The 19,977-nt window shown below is 34.6% G+C and overlaps 1 protein-coding gene across 1 annotated transcript; it reads right to left on the bottom strand.

Annotated features, from left to right (window-relative positions):
* Nucleotides 1-1,474: 1,474 nt before the first annotated feature.
* Nucleotides 1,475-19,747, bottom strand: LOC125192574 (suppressor of RPS4-RLD 1-like). Its single transcript, XM_048090188.2, has 24 exons — nucleotides 19,478-19,747; nucleotides 19,245-19,354; nucleotides 17,103-17,737; nucleotides 16,785-16,829; nucleotides 16,560-16,661; nucleotides 16,399-16,479; nucleotides 15,809-15,875; nucleotides 15,218-15,318; nucleotides 15,017-15,124; nucleotides 13,970-14,040; nucleotides 11,370-11,426; nucleotides 10,076-10,184; nucleotides 9,882-9,962; nucleotides 7,751-7,837; nucleotides 6,854-7,060; nucleotides 4,870-5,204; nucleotides 4,036-4,122; nucleotides 3,827-3,926; nucleotides 3,141-3,232; nucleotides 2,996-3,034; nucleotides 2,820-2,910; nucleotides 2,225-2,322; nucleotides 1,826-2,135; nucleotides 1,475-1,727 (listed from the first exon to the last, which is right to left on the bottom strand). Exons 1-23 carry the CDS (start codon nucleotides 19,597-19,599, stop codon nucleotides 1,847-1,849), a joined length of 3,114 nt encoding a protein of 1,037 aa, XP_047946145.2. The 5' UTR covers nucleotides 19,600-19,747; the 3' UTR covers nucleotides 1,475-1,727; nucleotides 1,826-1,846.
* Nucleotides 19,748-19,977: the final 230 nt, after the last annotated feature.

Here is a 19,977-nt window from a genome sequence, read left to right as displayed (position 1 = left end):
AGTTAGTTTGATACGAACTATTGATTAATTTCGATAAGTTTCCATAAATCTAATTTATGTTTTAAATACATACACTTTAATTTAGCATGCCTCTCAATTGCAGCGTCAGTCCTTGATTAATTACTGTACATTATATGATCATTGCAGAATTTTGCAAAAGAAATATGCAACTGAATATATGGATAAAGAAATTTATTTTTAATACTGTAGGTTGACTAAAATATGTATAAGCTGAAGCTCAGATTAAAGAGAAAAAAAAAAAAAAAAAAAAACAGTTGTGAACTTGTGATGATAAGGACGGTATATGTTATTCGGATAGACATTACAATACCCACTTGATTGGGTTTCTTATTTTCTTTCTAGAAATAAATACAAAACCCAAATGATTTATCAAAATATAAAAATATAATTTTCCTTTCAAAAAGTGGCCCATCATTTCATTTAAAACTTACTCCACTTTTTAATTATGTACTATTATTATACTCCATTCATCTTCAATAGTCAGCTATTTTACCAAATCATACACCCAGATCTATTATTGGGATAGCAATTATAGACTGAGATTCTTTTCATACCAAAGTTATCTACTTTCTCTAAGATTCAATACATTGTTTTCCAGCATTACTTTTTAATATTTGTGTTGAAAACAAATCATAATAATTTTTGTAAAAATACAACATTAATCAAAATTTGAATCAAATTAGGTTTGCGAAGGATGACTATATGTACTACTCGATTGACCACTTGAAACCAACGTTGTTTTATATTGGCATAATAACGTTACACGTAATTATGATTTTTAACATAATTTTTTAATAGTATCACGTGCTTCGTAAAATGTTGCAATTGCATCACTAGTTAGAAACTGAATGAAATTTTGGTTCTATGATGTTACTAATATAATCTTGACTACTACCATCATAGACCATATTTATCATTTTTGAATTACCTTAAAAATAGACTAATTCTATTTAAGAAAACTTTTTCTCTCTAATGAGAAGATTTCTCTCCTAACAATACTAGAACCATTTTTTCTTTCCATCTCTTTCTTACTATATCAATTGTACATTAAAACTCATGCCTTTTCAAATGTCTAATTTTTTTAGGGACAGAGGGAGTATTAAAGATAATTTTCGAAACAAATTCGTCACTGGATAGTGTATACAATGTCGGTATATATATACGAAACACAAAGCCACGTACAACCAAAACTTGACCCAATGTCCCAATCTCAAATCAATGTTGTTAATGGGAAAAAGCCAAAAACTGTAAAATTCATGACACATTGACACATATTTATCAAAAAGGCAGAACTGTGGTAAAATTCATAACATAAATCACAATAATGGAACAAGCCATTTAAGAATATTAGCTAGCACATGTGTATGTATGCAATAACCAAATGAGCTTTATGTTACTTTATATCCAATTTCGACCAGTGTTGGAAATCAAAGGAGTAAATAACTGCAAACAGTAGTACAAAAATATATTGTTTTAAAGAAGATTACAGTGAAACACAAACACTAAAATTAGGCAGTAGCAGTTGAGAGACTTCCCCTAACAAACTCAAGAGGTAAATAACTGGCAAAATAATCATTATACAAGGTTCATTTAGAACAATATTACCTTGCACATGTATACACCTAACAAACACACTTCCTAATGTGACCTTGTTATATCAGTTTCAGATACGAATGCCGCATAAACTGGTACATCACAAATATAACCTGCCACATTTAACTAAAACTTAAAACTAGTCCGTATCCTCTACCTGACAAGTGTATAAAATTAGAGCAGAAACAGCTAGCATCATATTTTTTGTTACCTTATAGAATAGAAGAATTCCTCAGTCAGAGTAGGTGCTCAATGCCGCAACAACTAATCCTGTTGTCTCAAGAGTTGAGGCTACATCAGGGTACCCTTTCCACGACGTGCTCATCTTAAGGGAAGGATACAGCCAGCTTTTCACAGAAGATATAAACGAGTTAGGGTCGCGTTCCAGAACTGCATCCCAGTCCACCTGGACGCCCTCTGGAATGGTACCAGTGAATTCCATGTTGGCGGCCAAAAGCAGCCCGAGTAACACAACCAATCCAATTACAGCAGTGCCTCTTGATAATGCCATAAAATGATACCTGATAATAGCAGTTGAGCTCGAATCATACAAATGAAACATCAAAAAAGTGCCATGCACTTATATTATGCACTCCAAAATAATTCTCACCAGTAATATGTCATTCTTAAAATTGCTTCCCTCACATTCTCGAGCACATCAAAATCAGTTGACCCATAATTTTCACCACAATAAGCATCACAGAGTGCCTGCAAATCAGAACAAGAATTTTCAGCCCATGCCAGTCTAATCCAAGAGAAAAGATGATGTATCTATCTGATTCTTTCTAATCAGTTACACTTCCAAATATAACTGGAACAGGACGTAACCCCTTTGGAACAAGCTGTATACGTCAAAATGACTGTATCGTATAAGCTCAATAGAGCCAGACCCAGGAGCCAATTAAAAGAGCAGAAGAATTAGAGGGTTGGTATAAATACGATGGTTAAGAAGATAAAGGGATCCACAAGAAAGAATAAGACTTTATTCGAAGAATCCCGAAAGAGTTAAATTTGATTATATGCCTAGGAATCAAATATCAACCGTTACTGAAAAACCAAAGAAATGGCATATCCAATCCTTTTCCGTCCACAATCCATAATTCTAAAGCTCATGAAATGTTCACAAGAAATCATCACCGGTGGCATAACAGCAAGTCCTGGAGTCTAAATACTTATCAGGATATAAATTAGGGTGCAGGAGATACCTCCCATGCCGAAGTCATTTCCATTTCAAAGTCATCCCACCTTGAAGGTGTACAAGGAGTTTTGACAGCAAAATCATACCCAGTTGGATCCCTGACAGGAGTAAATAAACAAGATTCATAAGGTACAAATTGATAAGTTATCAATCTGAAGTGGACCAGAAGGACATGAAGTATACGTTTTTTCTAAAGATATCCTAGTTCCTTCAAGCTGCTTCCTGAAACAAGAAACATCAATAAAGGAGTTATGCTATAAAAGTTCAACAACTATAACCAAAGGGGAAAAATAAGTGTTCACAACAAGTAATATCCAACAAAAAGTACCCCTCAACTGCCATACTATGGCACCAAGTAGTTAACCAGAAATCCTGCCCCACAGCTTTGTAAAGGTCCGAGCATGATTCTGCATTCAATATCTATAACGCAAATAAACAACAAAAATTCAGAACATAATACATAATAAACCAACAAAGCAAAAATAAAAGAAATACCCATTAGCTCGAAAAAAGATCAAACTGAGCACTGATTACGAGCCAACATTAGTTAGCTCAAAATTTGTTATTCAGTTATCCTGTACCATTGGCACAGTTCTTATCTTTAAGGTTACTCCAGTGGAGAACCTGAGAAACCAAGGTGAGTCGCAATATGCAAGATCGTTGAGTTAAAGATAGGTAATGGAATCCCTACAGGGGATGCCTACAGCATGGTTAACTCATCAGCTTCACTCCGGTGAAGTTTCTTTAGAATTAAAAAAAAAAAAACCAAACACCACTCTAAAGAAAGAGGTTTGCCATTTCCACCTAAGAAGAAACAGGACTGGTAACATCATTAAGAAAATGCATAGCAATTCTAAAATGAGCAACATATTGTATTATAATGTTTCTACTGATGGAAAGTCTACAAAGTCAAACTCTAGAAACTAATCTTGCAAAATAACAGCAGAGTCCGGGAATGGAAAAAAAAGTGATGACATGAAAGATTTAACGTTTGACTTGTCCAACAGTACTTACTTCTTGCAGTTTCCCATCTTCATTAAGATAGATGAGGTTTTCCTTCTTGTCACGGGCATACTTATTCTCCATCATTAATGCTTTGGCAACACTGAATGCTCTGCAGATCAACAAGCAAATGAATGATTTACTCAATTGAATCTAAGTGGAAAGACAATTCTTTGTCATGATATCAAAAACTTCACACTGGTATTTGCCGTTTAAATTACCTGTCAAATTTTGGGAAATAGCGTACCACCTTTGCTTGCCCAAGAACAAGAGGAGTTTGGGACCCAAATCCAGAATTAAATTCCTCACTAGATAAACCAAAAACAAGCTAAGCCACGTAAGAACTGGAGCTTAAATGCACATGAAAAATATATATACATATATATAGGGTAGGGTTAAATGAATCCTAATTTTATACTATCAAAACTAAGGCCAAATTTAAGCGGGACTAGTTTTCGTGGACGGAGAGAGTATAAATTTTAAGTTTTAGGATTTTTTGAGAGTTTTAAAGATTCTCATTGATTCATTAATTTACCCTTAGTCCTTACTACATAAAATATATCGTACTCCCTCCACCAGACATTTATAGTCCTATTTTGACTCGGCACGGGTTTTAAAAAATTGTTTGATTTTGTGAAGAAAAATGGGGAAAGCAGTAAGTGGAATGTGGACTCCACTTCTATAGTTTTATAACATAATATGAGTGTAATGCTTTAATTGACTGTGGGGTCCGAATGTAGACTCCACTTTTCTATATTGTACTACTATTAGTTTTATAATAGAATGTGAGTGTAATGATTTAACTGAATGTAGGGTCCACTTACCTAAAGTGGAAAAAATAAATGGGAATTTAAATCCCGGACGCCCCAAATTAGCAAATTGAGACATTTTTTCACGGATGGAGGGAGTATAAATCTGCCACATGGCACAATCTAGGCGGTTGGTCATCCTAGTCTATTCAAATTACATTAATCCATTCTGTAAGTTGCATATGACCGTAAAGACAACACTTTGCTCTAATGTAAATCTGAAGTAGATGAACATAGGTGGTTTACCTCAATTTGTTAATCCAAACAACTGGATCACATGGTTCAGATATTTGTCTCCATTTGACAGCCATTGAATAAAGACCATGCCATGGCAATGAAGGACGTCCGAATTGTCTCTCTTCTGCTGCATTATTGATAGTCAATGATTCAAAGAAACTGCTAGTGCTGCAACCAGCACCACCTCTGTTCTGACTAGCATGAATATGTTTTTCTTTTCTCCTGACTTTCTTTCCATGTTTAAGAGACCCCTTATTTGAATTCTTCCATTCAGTTTGTAGAGAACGCCAAACTCTGACAACCTTCTGTGCTATCTCTAAAGCAGCAAGCCCCGCCATTCGGTACTGATTCATGTTCAGATAAAGACTATCAATTGGTGCAGAACCCAGTAGTAGAGCAGCAGACAGTAAGGGGACAAGAGAAGCAGAGAACCAAGTAGGTTTTCAACTAATAAGGCGTGCTAGTTAACACAACCCACAATAGCCAATGCTAACTCACTTTTTTGTGATTGTTGGATATATCAGCATGAGAAATGACATTTACTACTCAAGATAGCAATAGACAAACTGAATTTGTTCAGATCTCTTACTAAAATATTTAATGTTTTGGCCTCAAACTGTTCTTCAAACTAACTACTTAACTATGCTTCAAATTTGAAAGTCAAAGTCCTATGCTTCAATTAATCTATCTGTCACAGGTTCAAAAATCAACTAACTAATGGGCTACAAGTACAAGATGATAGTGTCTTGAATTTAAATAAAATATTAAGTCCCGAAAATAAAATTAAAGCTGGAGATACTATTAGCTAGGGATAAGTATTCAGTTTTCCGTTCGTTTTTTTGCCCAAACCGAACCAAACGGAAGAATCAAAATTTTCAGAAAAATAAAACCAAACCAAACTGAATTGTGCGAAAAACCAATCTATGAAAACTGATCCGATCGACAAAACTGAAATTTAAAACAAATATCCAGAAAATAAATCACCCCTATTTTCTAACATATAACTCAAAATCGTCAGCAGACAGAAGCGTTGTGACAAGAGAGCCACAACCCACAAGACATGGAGCTCTAGATAATTATTGAAATAATAATTTCTCCACTAATATAAAACTAATTTTCCTCGACCTAATTTAATTATAACATTTTAAACCAATGTCAAGAAAATTTAGCTGCTGGGTTTTTGAAATTAAATTTGCTTTCGTTTTTTTTTTGGTTATTTAAATACACGAACCGAAACTCTGAAAATTACCAAAAATTTAAACCACACTGAATTCAAATCCAAAAAAAAAAAAAACCAAATTTTAAATATCGTCAGATCAGATATTTAGTTTTCGGGTATTTTTCCCACCCCTGTTAGCATGTTAATACTACGTTTTTCATGACACGTTAGCGCCATGTAGCGCTATTACCATAGCTGAATATAGGTTCGCTTCCAGAAGACAACCAAAAAATGCAATGTCAAATTAATCTGAATGAAAGATCTACTTTCAAAGAATACCATTTCTTAAAAAATCCAATGAAACTAACTACTGGGTACCAGATCCCAGTCATATAAGTTCTTCACCAGTTAAAAAATTCAAACTAAACTTCAACCTCTGGGATCTCATGGAGTAGAGAAAGCATTCTGTGTAAAGCTGAACACTTAGAGCAGAAATTTCAACAAATGAAAATGTTAAATTCCTATATAATTTTTTTTTTCTTTCTTCTAAACATCTACTTGTTTTTTGTGATTATTTAGTTTGGAAAGAACCTCAACTATAATAAAATATTAAAAATACTTAGGAGTCTAGAATAAAATTTGCAGAATAGCACACTTGGCCATAACACGCATTCAAGAATAGTGACTTGTCACATCAAAATAAAAAATCATGCGTGGGAAATGGGAGCAGAAGTATAATTCATGTTGTAGTTCAGCTCAAAACATGTAAGTAGAACTAATATGCTTCAGGAATGGTAGCTACTTCATGCCTACTGATCTTAATAAACAAATCACCTGGCGTTTGTTGGGCAGGAATCCTGGGCAATTGTATTGAATCTTTTTACCAATAGAATCTGCAGCCTGTAAAAGGGCTGCCTTCTGTTTAGTGAGTGTAAATTCTTGCTTTTTCAGCTTTCCCTTTCTCGTAGAATCTCGCAGAGGAGGTTGCCTATAGACCTTTTCACATACATTCTTTGGATGCAGTTTTTTACACCAATATTCCTACAAAAAATATGTTGCAAAAGAGTATTAATAAATAAGCTAGAATTGACTCAATTTTTGTTAAACAATCAGCTGAAATTTGTTTCAAATACAATATCTATTGCGTGCAAAACTAGATTAAAAAATTAGCAACAAGGCATTTCAGCAATAGTTATTCGCCTAGAAAATCAATGTCTTGCAGCTATATAATATTTTAAAAGTTCAATTCTCAGCAATGAAGAAATCTATCAACTAAGTATCAGTATCGACCGTGCACACAACTTACATACACTAATTATATGCTCCAAAATAAATTGGCAGCAAATCTTACAAACAGCAAATAGCAATGACCTGCCTTCCAATAGTGATTATACATCCAGGTGCATGTCCATACAATTTATATATACATTATATGAATTCATTGTATCCGTAAATCTTCTGAAGTCTGCACAATTTTCTAAATATTTTGAGGCCTCGTGAAAAAAATTTTAATTTTTTCAAGGGTAAGAAAGTCTTTATCAATAACTTGTAAAACTTCTCTTGTAATACAGCTTGATTGCATAACGTGTTCAAATAAAAGAGTGATGTGAACTAGATCCTACAATTTTCTAACCTATGCCTGTATAATACGGAAACAGAAGTTACAGAACAATTAGTTGATTGACACAACAGCCACAGTCTAGGTAAGACGAATTTAGAATTGAATATTACCTTAAAGAGGGGATCTATGTCACCATCAAGATCAAACCATGAGAACTCAGTGTTAAACTTTGAAGCCGTGTACAGTGCAATTTCTTTCTGCAACGAAAGATAACAGATGCAACATAAAAAAATAATGAAAAGTCACTCCTCACATAAAGCATGGTTCTGGCCCTGGGATAACCTTACAACATATTAACAGTAAATATGGATAAAATCATGTGTCTATACGGAGAACGAAGAATATAGAGGCGAATGATATGACACAGAAATCTGGCTTACTCATATCCAAATTGTTTGTATTTAAAGTCAATCGTGTGTTACTAACATTTAGATTCAAGTATTCATTATTCCACCATGCACATTTCTCCGTAAAGTTTTCCAATGGCTCAGATGATACAGCACTCTTATACGCTAAATGTATATTTGAAATTTCTAAATCACCCTGGAACTACTAATTTCTGAAAATCCGCTTTGCTGAATGTTGTAGAATAAGTATGCCACATTAGTTAGGCTTAGTCTCTTATAATATACAGAAGGTTTGCAAACTGATAATAATGACCTATTACTTTTCTCTAATATGTGTATATACTTTTAAAGATGTGCGGCACGTGCCTATATTTTATTGTTCTATATGGTATCATAATGGATTCACATGTTCTAATTTAGTCCGTAAAAAAAAAATTAAGGTTTCTGTTTTTGCTGTCCACTGCTCTATTCTGCTTCTCTACTTTGTCCATTCTACGAATCCTGACTGATCTGCTGAGGACTTCTCAATAGCCTGGAACCACCTCTGCTTTGCCCTATTATGTTCTGCGACCGCTCTGCCCTATTCTGTTCAGCTGCTGTTGCACTATTCATAGCACTGCACTGTTCATAGTAGACTCTGCATGGTTTCTGACACTACTCTGAATTTGTGCTCTAATATCGAATAGAGATTCAAAATCCACTTTTGGGACTTTGCCCGAATTGCCATGCCAACTTTGTTCGGTTCTGCCTGCCTAGGCCGCCAGTCTTGTTCTGTTACAGCCACTACCAACTACTCTACTGATTTTGCTTGTTTTCTAGTTCAACTACAACTTCTGATTAGGCTTTTGGTTTCTTCAAATCGTCTACACTGCCGTATTTTGATTCCAAACCTAATTCAGAGACCACTATCATATTGAATGTTTCCAAGTAGTACTACTACTGTGTCCGATATCTTCACTTTTACTGTTGGGTGAAAACATATCTCAGAACTTTGTATAAAGCTGGACATGATCGATGTATATGCTCCAGCTTGAGATGGAGTGTTGTAAAATAACTAAATACGTATGCCACATCGATTATGTATCCTAGTCAGACTTAGTTTCTTGTAATTTTTATAGGAGTTTTGTAAAGTGATAATAATGACCTACTACATTTCTCTAATATGTTTATATAGTATATACTTTTCCACATGTGTCTATATTTTATTGTTCTACACTGAAGATCAAATGAAATGACCACACACATGCGGCATGCATAGTTATGTTCTTGGTATCAACTTGTGAAAAAGAAAAATATTAAGACCTCATCTTAGTCCCATACACTTCTCTGTGATCAAGAACACTCGTGATCAGTCATACAGATATATCTGGCTAACACAATGCCGATATCTGAAATCTTCTTCAGGTGGCAACACAGCTAGAGTTAGTCAGAAGTCACCCAAAAAGAGAAACAAACCAGAATCAACTAATTTTCAGGAATTTCTAATTCTCTAACACTTATCACGTTCGTCACAGTTGTAGCCTAATTCTTTGGTCTAATCTCATGGTACGTAAAATATACTCCAGTCCATGAACAGCAGGTTCTAGGAGTCCCTACGGAAGAGACTGTCATAACTCGGTACTAAAGTAGTGATTGAAATCTGTATAATGTACAATAGTAGGTCAAATAAAACCATGGATCACATGATATTTAAGGCTCCATTCTTTTCAGATGCACAACACAAGCAGGCTTGCTGGATAAAGCCAAACAGATAGCACATAGATGATAAAATCTGCAATTACTTCGAACTTGTTTGTAACATGGATACAATATATATTCAATAGAAATGCTGCAATAGACCGGTGAAATTCATCAGACAATCACAGGAAATAAGTCTTACTGAAAAATAAATAACCTGATAGAAGGCTAAGCACTGGAGAACAAACTTTTCCATTGAATCTAATTCAAGATCTAAGGCTGCGTCATAATCTTTAACCTGTATCATAAATCCACTCCATGAATGATGCTATGATAGAGGGAAGACGAATGACGCTACAGTAGAGGAAGAATAGAAAGATATGGAGGAAGAATAGACGGAAAAAGTCATACCGCTTCTTTAAATTCTCCAATAGCATGATAGCAAGAAGCTCTTAGATACAAACATTCAATATTTGAGCTATCAATACTCAATCCCGTTGATAATTCCTTGATGGCATTCCTGCAATCATTCAAGTAATCTAATTTACTCTATTACAAAAACATATTAAACCCATTGCCAAGTATATCAAACAGAGCATGCTAGTAGGAAATACACACTACAATTTTCGGAAAAAATATCCAAATTACTACACAAAGATAAAAAGTCAAAATAAGTAATATCTAGGCCTAAAGCGCTAAAATCATCAACTTTGGATGATTTTTTGTATCTCCCACGAACTTAAATAGTTAACCGAAAAGTCATGAACTTTGAGATTGTAGTCAATTTCCCACAAAATCGGTATTCTCTCAAATCAAATTTCACGCGGCATGTCCAAATATCTATGTGAATCAAAACGACATTGTTTTGGAAAGTCGGAATGTCTACATGACCCAAAACGTCATTTATTGTCCTATAGCAAAATAAGAATCTAGTCCAATCCAATAGCATATCTTTCTCTCTATATTTGATTTCCAATAGGTCCTTCTCACTCTTCCCTCTCTCAAGATATAATTTAGATAGAGGGGTGAGACAACATCTTCGGCCTGTTGATCAGAGAATCCGAGGGAAAATGTGAAGACGGCGAGGCAATTTAGATATCTTTTTTTCATGCTGAGGGCTGAGGGTGAATTGGATATTTTTCTCTCTTTTGTAAAGTTTTATCTATGGAAACGATATCTGAAATTCTAAAGCATAGAAAATTGCCTCAGTATAAAAGTTCATCACTTTTCCATCCACATTGTTAGTTTGTAGGAGATGCCAGAATTCAGCCAAAATTGATGATTTCAGCGGCTAATATATATTACACAGTACACACACACACATAGGAAGAGTAACACAACAATTTTCAATGTATAAAGTACAAAGAACATAAGGAGAGAGACTTACAGCTCACGAGAAACACAGATAATATAAAGCAGTTTCGGTGCTAAAAGATAAATTTTGGAAGAATGATAATGTATCCAGTAATTCATAAATTTAAGTCAAAAGAAGAAGCTTCCTGGAAGGAAGAAATCTCTGAGCAATATGCTGACAAAACTGGGATGTAGCTCCGAGCTTAAACATTTAACTATATCATACAATAGAACCACAACAAGCAATAATATCTAATTTATCTTATACTCCAAAATTTACTTTGTAATATATAATAATAGCCGTTATATTCTGCTATGTATCGGGTGCAATAATATTAATTTAAAAATTTACCTGTGCTGTCCCATTCCATGGAGAAGAACCCCGTGCAGGTGGTATGCTTTGGCAAAGCTGAAGCAGTAGTTCAAATCAATAAATTTAAATATAACCTTCAGTATGATATGCAAGCATATAGAGCACACAAACACCTAAAGTCCTTCACACCCCGATGTAAACCATTTTTTTACGCATGTAAATAAAGTCTGGACCAAATATTTAAGGCTATATTGTAGACAAAATTAGAAATTATTCAATTTTCCTACAACTAAATACCTTGTAACCAGGTTCATAGTCATGGAAAGAGATAATTACTAACAAACTTTTTTGCACGTGTAGTAACCAAACTGAATCGTCATTAGACAATCAATGTGACTTCTGGTTGATGTGAGTACTTAGCATGACAAAAATCAAAATCAGGAGTTCATGTGCGGATAAGAAACTTGAAGGGGATGTTATACACAAACAACTTTTATTAGTAGTTATTATTATTTGTTTACTTGTTAGTATCATAAGAAGTTTTGTTATAAGTTAAGTTTGAGAAAAGTTTATCTCTCAGAGTTTGATTTGGTTTAAGAGTCTTGTTTGAATAGGAATGTAATAGATATCTTTAGAGTTTTTTTAAAGGTGGAGTATTGTGAATAAGGCTTTGATTCTTACTTTGAAGGGTCCACAAATCAAGTTTAGTTCAGCTTGTTGTGCAGCCTTTTCGGAGGATGGACTCTAAGTTTTAGGTATGTTTATCTTTTATTTATTTTATCTTGTTCCTATAATTTTCCTTCTATCTTTCTCTTCTGTATATTATGTTCAATATTCCGCTAAGCAGCAGCCCAGGTTATTGTTCCTCTTCCAGCAGCTTCTTTGTTGTTTATCATGCCAATGGTGTTTTATGCTTCATATGCCGAGATATAGGCGAATGCTTGCCGTTCTTCATCATATCACTCCGTATCAGAAAAAAAGAAACTTGAGGTACTTAGAGCATCTCCAACCATTACACTATACTCAAACCCATTTTAATGTAAATGTCCCACTAAATATTGATTTTACTCCAACCATTTACACTAACTCAAACCCAAAAGAATATTCTCCACCCACTTACTTTTTATACTTTTCAATCATACCTATATATTTTATCTAAATTACACACTAACCCCATAACACTTTGTCAATAATTTAAATTAAATTAAATAATATAATAAAATTTATTAATTAATACTCCCTCCGTCCACAAAAAATAGAGCACATTTACCATTTTTGGACGTCCACAAAAAATAGAGCACATTCATTTATGGAAAGTTTTCAACAAATAATAATTCTACACATCATTCCACTAACACTACTTCTCATTTACTTTTTCTCCTTCTCTCTTACTTTTTTCCCTTCTCTCTTACTTTACCAATTTTACATTAAAACCCGTGCCATTCACCAATTTACCAATTCTATATATAAAATCTATTATCATCAAATAAAAAATTACACGATTTAGAAATTTTAAATATAATAAAAATAATAGAGATAGGTATAGTATTAATTTAACTAATCAATATGTGTAGTATTATTATAACTAATTAAATAATTACCGTCCACAAATTTATATTAATCATCAAAGCAAAACTAGATTCTTATTAGGAAACAAAACGTCAATTTGTTTAATTGAATAATAGATTAAATTTTTCCAATTATGTTGAATAATATTAAATTATACTAATATGGGCTACCCCACTAATTAATAACTAACCAAATATTAATAGAATTAAATTGGGTTATTATTTCACATCTTCCATGCCGATGCCTTCTTCATGTAAGTGTTTAGTATTTTAATTTCTCTTCCTTCCCTTCTTCTATTTTGATAAATATAAATTGATTTGGACTTAAATGCAATAAATCAAAATCAGAATAAGTGTTTTTGGTATAGTTTTAGTGCAAACCTAAAGATAGGTTGGTTTACGCTACTGTTGGAGGTATTATTCAGCTGCATTTTAAAAGTTTTGCAGTGTTGGAGATGGTCTTAGATCGCCAAAACTTGGGTTTTCATCTTAGGAAAGGTTGCATGAAGAAACAAAAGAGAGCATAATAAAGTGACAATTTGTTTTCAACGAGAAATTCATTGGCAGACATGACTACAATACATGCATATAAAAGAGATGAAAATTATAGTCCAAACTAAATCTGTGCAAAATATTGATTTAAAGATTGTGCCCCAAGACAGTCAGCATGACAAGACAATATAGACTCATGTAGACCAAAAGGCTCCTAAATAAGTTACTCCCTCCGTCCCGCTTTAGCAGTCCCATTGACTTTTCTGCCCTCTTTTTGTAGAAATGGTAAAAAATAGTTAAAGTGGAGAAATGGTAAAGTAAGAGAGACAATAATGTAGATAAGACTCTTCTCTATATTATTCTCTCTCTTAATTTACCATTTCTCCTCTTTAATTATTTTTTATCATTTTTACAAAAAGATGACAGAAAAGTCAATGGGACTGCTAAAGCGGGACGGAGGGAGTAATATATTTCCAAGCTGGTTTCAATGATTAACTTTTTTGCACAAAAAAGGGCTATATGCTCCTAGGCAAACAAAAATTGGAAACAAAGTAAATCCAATCAATAGCTTACACGAACCTTTCATCAATTTTCAGAATCTCATGAATGCATCGTAGAGCCTTTTCTGAATTTGCCATGTCTTGATAGAACTGCCAAATGACCAAACATTATCCATAATTCTTGTTGATTAACAATGACGGACATGTGAATAATCCAGACGGAATCAGATATTCTCAACACCAAACCAATCAAAATAAAATAGGTAGTGACAGGTCTATCTGTGCTCCAAGTACATAGCAGGTTGATATTCAAACCACATCAATGCATGCATTATAAGCCAGGTTAAAAAGCTTTGGTACTGCACCTTGACTTTTACTAATATAGTACTACAACATCAAAACACAAGTTAATGGTATAACCATATAAGCCACACCTCCTAGTTCCCAATGAAAAGTTACTAAACATTTGAAACTGATTGTGCATGGTGAATTTCCAGCCCTTAATAAAATTGTTTTAAAAATCAAGTAACTGGTGAATAAAGTATAATAGATTGCGAGACAACAAGATAGAATTACCAACGAAACCTGCTGCGAGACAGTCTTGGAATAAATGCAAATTTCTAAAAACTTAAAATTGCAAATACTTTTCACTAAGAATGTCCTTCTCTCCGGGGATATCATCTTTTATTTTCAAGATAAAGCTTGAGCGGGAAAGGCGAGCAGTAGAAAAGAATCCGTTCACCAGTATGCAAGACCTTTGATTCAAGTGGGCTTTTCAAGCAATAAACAAGTTGAACATTATGTTTGAACAAATATTTTCTTTTCAAAAGCCTTTCCTTTCAAATTGTTGTCTTGCCTAAAATTTTGAGATTTTTGTATGATGTCTATCTGCATTGGTTGTGCCGATTAGACATAATCAAGTTCAGATCTAGAGTGGGTAGCTATCCAGCTATCAAAATGGTAGTCTACTAGCTTGGTCACAACTTGAAAACAAGAAACCTTGACAAATTTTCATCTTTTTAGCATTCTTCCAGATGGACATATTACACACACTGACACACACACATACGGGCGAGCAAAGAAAATTAAAAAGGGATGTCTATCAAACTATATTCTAAAGGATTACCTGAGTTAGATGAGTCCAAGCCTCAAGAAAATTTTGATCTATTTTGATTGCTTTAGTATGTGCCTCTTCGGCCCTTTTATATTCACCAAGTGAAGATAGAGCCAAACCCTATCACACCAATAATTAAAAACTACATAACCGTTTGGATAAAAGTTATTAAGCTTCATTACCCAAAGCCATAGTTAAATCTTGAGTGCTCACCAAATATGTCAAAGCAGATTTGTTCTGATCATCAACTTCTATGCATGCTGATAAGTCTTCAACAGCAGCTTTGTAATCCTTAAATTTAAAATTTACAATGCCTGCATAAATTATACTAAAATGACCATATCTACAAAGAGAGCACTCCTTGACAAATCAAAAGGTTAGTGTTTAACAAGATGATATCTGAAAATTCATTTCTAAATTATTCTTGAGAGCTTGCATAAGTTCTCTTATTCATATGCAGATGTCTTTTGCAATGACTTTTGTAGCTTTTACCAGGTCGTAAAATTGATACTATTAGATATATACTGTCATTATATTAGATAGAGTAACCATGGAAATGGTAAGTAAGCGAACGTGCAAAGAGTCAAAGACTCCTTAGGAAATAGAGGTATGTTGGGCTGTTAGCTAATGATAGTTTCACCTGGCAAGCATTTGTGCCATACGCCTAAATTTTGCAAATTAATATAGCTGTTACATGCTGGAAAGAGCCAGTAGCATATGATTGGCAACCCTAAGGACATCCTCACAAGCATCAAGCTGAAACTAATAAAAACAAATATTTAACATATATGATAATGCAATTACCCCTTTCATGCAATATGTCTGGAGAATTGGGTTCAAAATCCAGCGCTTTTGTCAAGTCTGCAATTGCCTGGAAAATATAAGAAAATCAAACAAGTAGTACACAGCATCTAACGACATAGACACACAACAGTATAATGCACAATAGAAAGTAAATACCATCTCAAAGAATAAGGAGATCACATTGGACCTTCAGTAAAGAAAAGAGTTGCTATTGAATTGTGTAAGATTAGCTCTTACATTAAAGGACTGTTAAAACTGTACATGGAATGTTCATCTAGGGATCACATTTGAAAAGACACATAAGAAAGCAGCTTGTTTTAGTGGGGGAAAACTGGTAGTACTAAATTTCCCAGTATTTGTCATATATTCCCATTAATCTGGAGTCATGGTATTCGTTTATAGGTTTATCAATTAGAAATCCAGACACTAAGTTTACGAAGAGCTGTTTTGAAGGTAATACTGGGATCTGAGCTTACTCATTCATGCCTTTGCTTAAGGATTTACAGCTATAAGAATACAAAACCAGCTAGCATAAACTCAAAATAAACAAAAAACTTAAGCAAAGCATAACCAAGATGTGACATGAGCACCTTAGCAGATTCTCCCAGGGCTGCTCTAGCTTGTCCCCTACGTTTCCAGGCCTCACCGGCTAAGGGATTTGATTCTATCGCCTACCATAAATATCCGTGTCAGATTTCCATCATCCACAACTCCACCTCACATAAAGGACTCAACCTCATTCATGTATTACCTTTGTAAAATCAGCAATAGCAGCATGCAGTTCTCGTTGAAATGCATATGCTGTCCCTCTTCCAATTAAGGCCTCAGGGTAATCAGGTTCTTCTTGTAGTATCTGATACAGACAAAAGACATTATAAGTGTACAAATGAAAATTTTCTCTTCCCTCCAACCAAATGGTGCGAATGAAACTAAGTTTATGATATAGATGACAGGTTAAAGACGAGCAGATATCAACCTTGTCAAAGATGGATATAGCATGAGCATACTTTCCTTCATTAACCTGCAAAAGAAGAGAGTATCATCTTCACTAACTAATAAACTTTCCTTCATAAATGTGTGTGGATATATACATGCATTTATGCTATGAGAGAGTAATAAATGAGCCAAAATCAAGATATAGAATGGCACACTATAAACCAGGACTACGATGATGAAGCAGTTCAAAGTATTAAAAGCCAAACTTAAATTCGAGGAACCAACAGATGAATAAGGTTTTGGAGCAGTGCATTTTATGTTATCATTATCACTGGAAAGAAGAGGAAACTAAATTTACCTGTGCAATTCCCCTTGATAATCTGAAATCCACATTAATTGACTTGTTCTTTGATATCCTGGCCACGCAAAACTTTTTGCTCCTATTGGCCTCATCCATTAACTCATTGTGTATTTCAGATAAGCTTAATGGCTCAGATAAGCTTAATGGCTCACTGCATATATCAGAAAAATCAATCATTTCACTGCTGGATTCCTCCACATTGTTCAGTGCAGACTTCCCCACTGACTTCTTTTTTTTGTGTATCCCATTAGTTTCTAATGGACGATTTTCAAGTTTAGTGTTTGATAGACTGCCAAAAGAACTCTCTACTTTGACATTAAGACTTGATCCATTTTTTTGAGACTCCACTTGTTGAGTTGCGCAGCTAGGTGCCATAATTCTTCCATTGGATTTCCCATGGTTTTTAGATGCATCTCTTGATTCTGTGGAAACAACAGATTCCGATGCAGGAAAAGACAACCCTTCATCACTGTTCTGACAAGACACGGAATCATTTTGCTTAGCAATTCTCATGAGCTCTTCCAGCTCTATAAGTTGTTTTAAATCAGCAGACTGACAAACAGCACGCTCGTATCCCTGTTCCCAAACCAAAAAAGCTTCCTCTTTCCTTCCCAGAGAAGAAAAGGCATGACCTAAGATAAAAATAAATCAGACTAATTTCTGAAGAGTTAAAATCAAATAGAACTTAAATATCATTTGGGAATAATATAAGGTAACCAATTAAGAGAGTTTCGAACTGATGCTTCAAGAAGTATTCACAAAACCACAACCAATGATTGAAAGCACGTGCAAAAACTCGTATATGTGTCCATTCCTCAGCTTCACAGCAAGAATTCTACTTCGCAATGGATACAAAATATATGTGATAATAGGATTCCTGTGAAAGGTGAGCAATAAAAAAGTCCTACAAGCGTATAACTCCATACCCTTCATACATTGAGAAGCTCTATGAAATGAACATATTATTCATGGCAGAACGCTGGTGCATTTTTTGTAAAAGAATTGAATAAAGAAAAAGAAACACCGAATTGTCCAGTTCTTATAGAAACTACTAGCAAGAAAGTACATGTTCAATTCAAAAATTACAAGATCAAGTGAACTTGATATCTTAATAGTAACACTTGCAGACATTATTGCCGCATCAAACCACACTGACTGTAACTTTTATATCTAGCAAGCATGGATATTTTAAACTGCATCTCAAGACAGTAACGGCATGTAAGAACTATATTTTATAAGCAAATCTGTGAGTAAAGGAGCAAGTTATGAACAAAAGTATTAACTGAGAAAAAAGACACATGCATGATACAAATTTATCAACAGAGGTAAGAAGGGAACTTAGTCTTGCAGTTTTGGCTCATTTGGATGACCCTATGTCTCTCTTCCTAGTCACGTTCTCCTAACTATTTCAAATATTCCTAGACTGGATTATATAGTGCTCTCAATTACTGCCAACCCACCATTAAATTTATCTATGCAGAAACTTAGATTGTGTGCTGAATGAATAAGATAGAACTACAGAGGTTGGTAATACATTAACAACATCTTCCAGGCCATAAAGCTAAAGATACAAGATCAATTTGGAAGCTGAATTCCAGACTCCACAGAGTTCATTTTATTTCTGATCAACATCTGGTGATCAACTTCAAAATAAACTTTTCATCCTTCCATCACATTCTTGTAAGTTATATTAAAATTTAAAAATTGAGGCAGTACCCAAAAAAACAAAAAACTACATCACCTAGAGTAGCTCATGCTAAAGATAATATACAAGGAAAGAGTAAAACCTTGCTTAAAGAATGCCGAAGATTCATATTGTAAAAAGGGACAAGAGTCAAGATAACCATTTAGCAAATCATCATTTTCCATCTCGGCCATATAAGTACACTAGTAAGGCAAAACAGTGAGTATATTGGTGACAAGGACTCTCACAAATTCCCCAGAACAATTCATTTTTACTGAAATAGCAGCAACATTTTCCTGATATGGCAGTTGACTACATTTTTCAAATTTTATAATTTGAAGAATAGTTGACTTCATATTTTTCACAATCTCCAGCAGATATACAACATTATACATTCCCAATTTGATTGTGATTTGTGACACACAGTCTTCAATCAAGTAAACAGGAACAACAACCTTTGAGAATATACGCTTGTAGAAGGTTAGGATCGAGCTGCAACGCCCTATCGCAATCCTTGACGACGTGCTTGTGCAGCTCCAATTGGCTATAGCAGAAAGCTCGATTGCTGAACATTCACGACACGCACACAAATAGCAAAAAGTAAAAGATCGGAAAAGCTAGCAATCAACTCGATACGTCGAGACAATACAAATCGAACACTGGAGAAGTTAAGGAGAATCCAAATTACCAGAGATCCTGAATGGCACAGGACTGTGCGAGGAGTGAATCGAGAATCCGGATAGCCTTTGACCAATCCTTGGAGCTGCAGAGCTTGGCGAGCTCAATCCTCTCCGCCAGCGCCGGGGCCATTGGAGGAGAAATCACCGGAGAAAATGGATCGACGGCGGTTGTGCGTGAGGTGGTTTGCTTGCGTTTTGGGCGACGAGAGTGAGCGTAGAAAGGAGAAAATAGGAGAGAGCGAGAGAGGGAGGAGTCGCATCACAAAATCGGGGAGTGCGAAACGGGGGACATTTTTGTAATTACGGGAATTGGTGATGAACAAGGTCCATTACACGTTTATCTACGCGTCGCCACGCAACTAGGGCTGGGTAAAAATACCGAAATACCGAAATACCGCCCTTATCGTACCGAAAAAATACCGAAAATACCGAATTTTCGGTATACCGCAATTTTCGGTAAGGTATGATACCTTATCGATTTATTTCGGTATGGTAACGGTATGAATTT

This window comes from Salvia hispanica, chromosome 4 (genome assembly GCF_029641045.1).
Source record: "Salvia hispanica isolate PSC_SH4W2 chromosome 4, Shi_PSC_v1, whole genome shotgun sequence".
NCBI lineage: Eukaryota > Viridiplantae > Streptophyta > Magnoliopsida > Lamiales > Lamiaceae > Salvia > Salvia hispanica.
This window is presented reverse-complemented; position numbering and strand designations above follow the sequence as displayed.